General features: G+C 55.4%; 1 protein-coding gene across 1 annotated transcript; it reads left to right on the top strand.

The window, feature by feature from the left end:
- Positions 1-607: 607 nt before the first annotated feature.
- CLDN2 (claudin 2) lies at positions 608-1,303 on the top strand (the record flags this gene model as incomplete). Its single annotated transcript, XM_080624820.1, has 1 exon — positions 608-1,303. The coding sequence occupies one exon, from the start codon at positions 608-610 to the stop codon at positions 1,301-1,303; it is 696 nt and encodes a 231-aa protein (XP_080480946.1).
- Between the last annotated feature and the right edge of the window lie 7,904 nt (positions 1,304-9,207).

Below are 9,207 nucleotides of genomic sequence, written 5' to 3'. Positions count from 1 at the left end.
GGTCATCACCCCACCGAGGGACAGGTCGGTGTCCTGTCAGGTCCTCCTGCCTGGCTGGGGGAAGCATCCCTGAGGCACTGACAGCACGCTCTGCCCTGATGTAATTCTGTCCTCCAGGGACCTCCGAGCTCTCCTGGGGACACCGGCGTCACTGTCACGTGCATCCCTTCTCATTGTTGTCCTCAGTGGCACAGAAAGGGCGATAGCCATGGTGGGGCTTCCTTAGCTCAGGACATCACAGGAGATGAGGCACCCCCAGGGAGGCAGTGGGCACTTTCTCCCCACCAGCACCCAGCTCTCCATCCCTGCCAGCAGCCCCGGCACAAGGGAGGGCTTTGGCATCCTTCCCAGGCAGCGCTGCCCAGCCTCTGAAGTCTGGCTGGGAGATAGGGGAGATGAAAGGGCGCTTGGCCCTCCTCCACAGGCTTGGGTCAATCGTTAATCGGGGAGGGATCGCTCTCCACTCCTGCAGGTAACCTCCCCCCGGCTCCCACCCACAAAAGCAGAACCCCCCCGGAGCTGCGGCACAGCCAGCGGGGCCATGGGGAGCTGAGCACACACAGAGTGAGGAGCTGCGAGCCTGGGGAGGTGACAGCCAGCCCCCGCCATGGTCTCCATGGGACTTCAGCTGCTGGGCTACGCCGTGGCCTTCCTGGGCTATATCGGCACGCTGGCAGCCACGCTGCTGCCCAGCTGGAAGACCAGCTCCTACATTGGTGCCAGCATCGTGACAGCCGTGAGCTTCACCAAGGGGCTGTGGATGGAGTGTGCCACATACAGCACGGGCATCACCCAGTGTGACATCTACAGCTCGCTGCTCAACCTGCCTGCCGACATCCAGGCGGCACAAGCCCTGATGGTGAGCTCCTGCGCCGTGTCCTCCCTCGCCTGCATCCTCACCATCGTGGGCATGAGGTGCACTGTCTTCAACCAGGGCTCGCCGGCCAAGGACCGGGTGGCGGTGGCGGGCGGTGCGGTCTTTGTGCTCGGGGGGCTGCTCTGCTTCATCCCGCTGGTGTGGAACATCCACGTGGTGCTGCGGGATTTCCGCAACCCCGTCATCCCCGACAGCATGAAGTTCGAGCTCGGGGAGGCGCTTTACCTGGGCATCATCTCCTCCCTCCTCTCCCTCGTCGGTGGCTTCATCCTCTGCACCTCCTGCCCTGCACGGGACACCACGGCCACCTATGCAAACACCTACCGGTCCCGGCTGCTGGCAGGCAAGAGCTGCCAGCCCTCTGCCAGCCACACACAGAAGACCAAGAGCGAGCTCAGCTCCTACAACCTGACGGGATACGTGTAATAGCGGCTGCAGGGGGGAACGGGGCTGGCACCTCTCCTGGCTCTTCGAAGCATCTGGGCTGGCACCAAAGGAGCATGGTAAAAGGAGAGGACGTGGCAACATCCCCAGTGCCTGTGGGGTTTCACCTGGGGATCCCAAGAGCCTTGTGACTGCTCAGAGCTCCCAGCTAGAGGCTTACATTGATGAAGGACCTTGGATCCAGCTTCTGTTCCCCTCTCCATGCTGCCAGCCTGCAGGCAGCTCCTGGCACAGCAGGATCACAGCCTGCAGCCCCACTGAGCCTGCCTGGATGGGGATGGGTGGGCTTGTACCCCCAGGGACCACAGGGACCAGGTATCACATCGGGGCCAGGGTGTTTGCATGGCTCCGGGATCACTGCTGGGGGGGTTGAGTGCTGGTTGCAAACCGATGTCGCAATAAATCTGTGTTTCCAGCCAGGCTGTGGCTGAGCTTTCCTGCAGCACTGAGAGGTCCTGGCAGCTCCCCTCGCAGGGTGGGCGCTGATGGGGACCACATCCTATAGTGTAGAGGGGACCCATTGCTCTGGTCTGAGGTGTCACCCCCCAGTCCCATGGCTTTGCCACTCAGGAGCCCAGGCAGGTGGGAATGCTGTTGGGGTGGGGGGGATCCCTCCCCTGCATGGTTTGTACCTGGGCGCTGCGCTGGGAGGTTGCCACGTGCCGTGAGGGTTAGGGTTAGGGGCCAATAGCAGGCAAACCCCCCCACTCCCCCTGCCAGCCCTGCTGCTTCTCAGTGTGCAGGTATCATTGGGAGTGGGGTGCCCACAGGGGGATTTGCTGCCCTGGGCTACATGTGGTCCCCAGGTGATGGGGAGAGGCCTGGAATCACCGCATCTCCATCCCAGGATGCTGTGAGCACCAGCAACCAGGAGACAGCATAGTCCCAAACACCCGAGGCAGCTGCTGGCCAGGGCAGAGACTGAGCCCCTCAACACAGTGCAGATGGGGCTCGCAGGCAGGTCCTGAACCCAGGGGTCCTTGCAAGAGCTGCTCTGAAGAGGAAAAGTGAGCCATTGGTAAGGCCCAAGGCACGAGCAGACAGGGGCCAGGACTGCTCCACACGACCCTGTGCTGCCACACCACAGCACAGGGCACACGGGGTCCCCCTTGCCCTGGCTCCCTGTTCCCCAGGAAGCAGGAGGCTTTGGTTTACCTGCTGGCCCCTCATAAAGTAATTTAGATCAGGTCACAGAGAGCAGGATGTTCCCCGCTCAGACGTCACCACTGTTACCCTTGCCCCAGTGAAATCATCTTTGCCGTGGGGTTAACCCGCTCCAGATTATGTCAAGTCATGCTTTCTCCCCCCCTCACCAAGCAAGAGGCTGCCCAGAGACCCACCCCCATGCACTAGAAGTGACCAGGGTGGATTTCAAGGCAGAGACCGGTCACCCCCTTTGCATGGCCAAGGGACACAGCATCAGCCATGGACCAGCTGGGTCACTTATTGCTGCCCTGTGTGCAGAGGATGAAAGACTGCAAAGGGGCTGCAGCCCCCCGGGAGATGTCCCAGGTTCACTGAAGTCCTTCAGCCATCAATCTGTTGTTTCTACACAGCTGATGCAGAGAGGAGGCGAGCAAAGAGCTGGTACAAGAGGTCACGCCTCCAAAGAGGAGGAATTCCTGGGCGCCAGGTCCCCATCCCTCGCCTCCCACCCAGGGCTGCGGGGCCGCACAGCGCTGCCTGTGTCCGAGGGCAGGGGCTCTGCTAATTAAACAAAGGGGCATTTGAGATGCTCGGGTCAGAGTTTGATTGCAGCTGGGTTTGTTAACGCTTTCATTCAAGCAGCAGAAGAGAAGATCAGCTTTTGCATGGCTTCCCCTCTTGTACCCTTGCAGGTATAGGCAAGGAGAGGCAGAGCGAGGTGCTTGGGTACAGAAGCACCCACGGTTTGGACAGATAAGCACAGGGAAAGAGGCCCCCGATGTCCCCAGCAGCCCCTCAGGTTTCTTTCTCACCTATGCAACACCAGACCCCTGTTCCATGGGTGCAGCACACCGGCTTCAGCCAGAGAGGAGCGGATGAGCATCACACTGTGATGGGGACGAACCTTTCCCCAGCCTCCCGTGCCTCCAGCCCTGCCAAGGGGAGCCCCTGCATTAAGCATGGCTGAGCTCACGTAATTTCCCCCTGAAATTCCCCCCTCCAGCTTTCCTGGCCTTTAACTTGAACACATCCAAAGATGCCAGAGCAGAGGATGGGGAAGGGAAGGACACTGGGTGCACGAGTGCAGTGGTGGTGGTTATCTCTGCCTCTGGCAATAGCCACGTTCCCAGTTATTGATAAGCCGGGTCCTCGAGGGCAGGCTGGATGTGGCCCAGCCAAAGAGGGCAGGACCCCAGGCAGTAAGCATGAGCAAAGCAATGGAGCCAAGACAGGCAGTGTGCACAGAGCCAGCTCCTCGTCACCTCTTGTCCCTCACTCAGTGGGAAAAGCTGAGGGTGCTCCAGGTTTTCCTGCAGGAAAGCGGGATGCAAGGGGATGGGCAGCCAGAGGCTTGGTGAGGAATGATGAGCTCCCCTCACCTCGCAGGACAGCATGGGAGGCTTGCAGCCCCTCGCTGGAGGGCCAGGCTGCAGTGACTCATCCCTTGTCATAAGGAAATGAGTCCTTCCTCTCCTTGCTCTGGATGGTGCCTCAGATAAAGAAAGGGGGCCAATAAAACACAAACATGTCCTTATCTTCCCCCTGGAGCTCTCCTGGCAAGCAGACCTTAGCTGCTTCTGGCATCCCTGACCTGCCCCTCGTCCCTGCCTAGCACAGCTCATCTGAAGCAGCAGCAAGTAATCCCTGCAGGGGAGTATCAGGAGGGGTGCTGGGAGAGCCCGTCTCTGCCCACAGCCCCCAGGAAGGGCTCAGATAGGAGAGGCATGAGGGGGAAGAAAATTCAGGCCAAGTTCCTGATGGGCTGAGGCACTTGGAAGGGCTTCCACATTCCTCCAACCTCCTCCCATCCGCAGCACGCTCCCAGCCTCCCCCTGTGCCATGCTGGAGCCTCCTGGCTTCTCGGCAAGCCAGGGCTGGTGTGGAAGAGGACAAACCCTTCCTACCCTGCAGCCTTTCCAGGAGCAGCAGGGGATGTGCTATGGGGAAGGGCTGCTCTCAGGCACTGCAAATCCTGACTCCCAGGCTGGGCTAAGCAACAGTCATGGACCGCGCTGGTGGGAATGGGAGATGCATTTCCCACCCCAGCCATGCCCCTGATGTCCCTGCTGCTGACCATGCTCTAAGCCCAGGAAACATCCTCACTTCAGAGCAATTGCACTCACATTTGACCTCCAAAGGCTTCCTGCCCTCCCAAAGCCCTGGGGATGGCCCATGTGGGGTCACATAGACTGGATATTGCCATGAGGCAGTGCCTGGTTCTTCTGGCTTTAGTGGGAGATGTTGCAATGGACGTGAGGTAAGAAACCAGTAGTAGCTGTTGGAAAACTCCTTCAGTTGTAGGAGAAGCCTATGCACAAACTCATGGCTTGCTACAGCCTCCTGGAAGAGACCTGCTTAAAGGTGCTTTAAAGGGTCTTTTGGCCTTTAAAGAAAGATGAGGGAAACAAAGCAGGATGAGCCCCATGGCCCCTTTCTGTTCACCAGCTGAGATTGCTGGAAAGCACCTTCCTGGCTGGGTTTGATTGACAGCTTGGGAATCTATCAGGAGAGTTACAAAAAGCATTTACCTTGGAAAATGGTGATATCTGTGAAGAGGACACAGAGGTTCCAGGCACCGCATTAACATCACAGCTGGTTTTCTCTGTACTGAGTCTAATCGATGCTAGAGGAGCTCCAAATTAGCAATCTCAGCCAACTAACACGTGTGCAGTCTGTAGCAGTGAGAGCAGGCTTTATCAGTAGAACCTACACTGATGCAGCAAGCAAAACAAGCTTTATCCGCAGGACACGCTTTTATAGTGGTGTAAACATCAACTCTTCCAGGGATCTTACAGAAATATTGGTGAAACCAGACTCTATCTCTAGCCCTGGAGAACTGAACATAAATTGTCCTGCACCCTCAGCACCTCCAGCGCCAATTGATGGTTAAACAGCACCCACCCAAGCTCTCTGCTGTGTGCCAGGGGTCTGGCAGAAGCAACAAGTCACCCTGTATGCAGAGCAACCAGGAAGGCTTCACCGGCTCTGGGCTCGCCACTTATCTCTGCAGAGGAAGGCTGTGCTTTGAGGAAGCTTTTCCCACCCCGGAGATGTAATCTCTCCTTGAGGCAGGTGCCTGTGTTCACAGAACTCACAACGCCCTCTGTTTCTGGGGTGTCCAGCCTGCTAAAAACGGCTCAGAGAAGAACAAGTCCCACGTCATGAACAGCGTGGTTGCCTTGAACTCTCTTTCCTAGAAGAGCCGTGTCTCCGGGTTTCTCAGGTCCCTGAAGTCCCACACCATTGGCTATACCTGGCAGGGGCTCTCAGCATTGCGCCAACAGATGCAGTTTTGCCACCTGAATTTTTAGCCCTTTCGTTTTGTGGCAGGTGAGAGCAATTCCAGCCTTCGGTGCTTCCCAAGGCATAGTGAAACCCAGGCATCACAGAGCTAAGGGCAGCCTGCAGCCACTGCTGGCTCCATGACTGTGATGGTGCTGCTGTGCCCTTTGGACTATTCCAGTATTCCTTCAGGAACAAGGATGGTGCTCTTTGCCTTTGGATTTTCCCCTGGCTGCATGGAGGTCAGGCACTACATCCTATAGAGCATGAGAAGGCGAGGGGACAATTAACCTCTAATATCCCCCATGACTGAATGCTTCCCCATTGGAAGCATGCCTTCTGCTCTTCCCAGCCCCTGGGAGTCGTGTTCCTGTAGCTGAAATCCCAGGGCTTGCTCACAAACAAGGGTCTTGCTGCGAGTTATGGTGTCTTTCCCAAAACATCCACTCTCCAGATGCGCTGGGGTCGCCAGCATCCCGCATAAGCCCCATGGGCTGGTTTCTGGCTAGTAAATCTGCATTGAAAGTGGGTAAGTTTTACCACACAGGTCACAGGCAGATGCAGTTAAACGCATCTGCAGTGCTTGTGGTTGAGTAAAAGCCTCAGGGGGAAAGAATTAATAACCAGGGCAAAACACACGGTAAAGGCAGCCAGAACTTGCACAGAGAGACAAGTTTACCGTCAGCACAGCTGCCCTTTCCCATGGGAGATCTTTGCAAAGCAAAGAGAGCCTGCCCACAAAATACAGCACTAAAGCTCCCAGCTCACAGGTGGGATGAAAAGAGCTGCGCTGCCCATGGCAGTGTGAGTACAAGGGAAACAGGGAACTGCTCTTCCCCAGCTCCTCACACCTCTCTCAGCGCTGGGAAGCAAGGGCAGGGCAGGGTGGGTTTCTACAGCTACAGCGCCAGCGCATCACGGTGCACAGCACAGCACTGACAGGGAGGACACAAGAGGAGGGGAAAGCTTTACTAAATAGCCTTATCTTTGAGATGCTTTTCTGACCTCCCCACCTGCAGTAAGTATTTATGTCCACTACACGACTTAATCTCCCCCAAACCACTATGGCATCAACCTTCTGGCACAGGCACTGTTAAGCAAGCTTTGAGAGATGCAGGAGAGAAGCGCCAAGTTTCAAACCCAGGTAGTTTGATACCAGCTTATTGAAGGAAAATTAATACCTGCTCTGTTTGCCAAGTTACATCCCTTTGGGAAATGCTCCCCCACGGAACCGCTTCCTGTGTTATTTCTTTACACTGAGGAAAACAGATCAGCTCAAGACATGTCAGAAGACCCACATACTGCTCCAAGGAGCATATCCTTTGCCTTGCTGGTAATGCGAGACACAGAGAGGTGAGAGGATGAACTGTTCACAAGCTTCTACAGATTCTACCGACTGACGCTTGCATCAAAGCTGCCCTTTGCTCACCACCTCCTCATTCAGCAAAGCCCATTCTTATCGCTAACGCCTGCTTCCTGTTCATCCTGCGGACACGTTCTCCTTTCCCCAGGTGACAGGAATTAACCAGGAGGAGCTCTGAGTTGCGCAAGTGGTGCCACAGCTCCCTCATGGAGAGGGGGTCTGGCCTGAGGGCTCTGCATGTGACGTGGCAAACACTGGGGATGTCTGCGAATAACCTGCTAACACAAATAGGGTCAAGTAGTAGTAGGGATAAAGTTCAGAGCGAGTCATAATGGGGTGGAATAAACAAGATGCAAAGAGGAGCGGCAGCAGCTGACATTACTAGCTCAACACATATGTGCTGTGAGGAACGCTGGGATCAAGCCTGAAGGAGGTGTGGACATTTCCTGCTTTAGAAGCAGCTTTGGAGAAGAAAATAAAGGTTTGTCTCTTCCCCGACCAAGGGTGGATGCTTCGAAGGATGACTGGCTTTTGGGATAAAATCTCCTACATGATGAGAAGGATGACAGCCTCCCAGAAGCACCTCAGAAACCATGTTTCATGCAGCCATAAAGACTAATGCAAACATCCCAAATATTATGGAAGGAACACTCTGCCTCACTGTGATATCCTGGTGCAGAGTCAATCTCCTCCACAGCCCTATTGAAAATGAAATGTGAAGATTACGGGCATAGCCCTGAGGTTTGAGGCCCGGAGGGTGAGAAGTCAACAGCAAAAAGCCAAACATGAATGGAGGCAAGAAATGCTCCCTTCAAACCATGAATGGAGGGAGATAAGGGAGCTGCCTTCAAGCTCAAGTGTTACCACCCATAGCACTGGCCTGAACACACAGTAAACAACACAATCTGAGAGTGTCAAGAAAGGTCACAGAAACAGCTCCCAGACCTAGAAACATGAGCTGAAAATGGAACAGGATTCATCCAGACGGGAAACGGGGAGCAGCAGACCCCAGGACAGCAGAAAACACAGGGTTATATGGACACTGTCTCCCTGGGCAACAGTGAAAGCTGTGTGGTAATAAGCCCAACCATGGGGGAAAGGACGTGGCAAAGTCCTCCCCATGCAGGATGCAGCGAGCTTTGTCCCCAGGGCTGCGTTGCTCAACTCGGATGTCCAGGCAACGCACACAACACACGCTTGCTGATGCCACCTGAGCCGCTGGTTCTGTTGCGTGGTCTTGTGACTGTCCAGGGTAAATGAAGGGTTTGAGTTAAAGGAACCCCCAATGCACCCTCTCTTCCATACCCACCGCCCAGGCAAGAAGGCACATCAGGAAGGACAGGGAATGTTGACTGTAAGGGGGGGTTCTCCTTAGCTCCTTTAAGGCAGTTATTTTATATCTGTAGGAAACAGTGCTTCATTCAGGATGCTTCTGAGCTGGACACAAGTAGAGGCTTGAACAATACTGAGCTACCATGCACTTGCCCTCAGTTTCATCCCATGAACCTGTGCCGCAGGCAGGACAGGGAGCTGCAGCATCTTCTGATCTGAATGCAATCGTTCCCATGTGTCATCTCTGGCTGCTTTTCAACCTCACATCTTCCCCCAAGCACCCCATCACCCTCATTTCCCAGGTTAAAAGGCTGGTCATGCTGCCAGCTACAGAGGAGTCTAAGAACATAAGCCTAAAAAGAAAGCTTAAATGTGAAGCTCCCATACAGGACAGCATCTGCTGAAAGAAGCCAGGTTGGATGGGGCTTGGAGCAACCTGCTCTAGTGGAAGGTGCCCCTGCCACAGGCAGGGGCTGGAACTGAATGAGCTTTAAGGTCTCTTCCAACACAACCCATTCTATGATTCATTCTGTGATTCAAGCTGGGCTCGGAGCCTTGCAGCAGCTCTGATTGCAAGCCCCAGCGTCACGGTGCCGATGACTGTTCCCATAACTACACAGGAAGATAAATTTAGTCCAAGGAACCTTGTGTTGCTACATTATTTAACAAACAAACAGGCGCACACAAGAGGAAAACACAGGCAGGGACCCAGTTTAGCTGCTGCGTGGGCTGGTCAGACCTATGGAGTCAAGGCTGCTACCCA

Source organism: Psittacula echo, assembly GCF_963264785.1.
Source record: "Psittacula echo genome assembly, chromosome: 8".
NCBI classification, from domain to species: Eukaryota; Metazoa; Chordata; class Aves; order Psittaciformes; family Psittacidae; genus Psittacula; species Psittacula echo.
The sequence above is the reverse complement of the archived record's forward strand: the minus strand, read 5'-3'. Positions and strand labels throughout refer to the sequence as shown.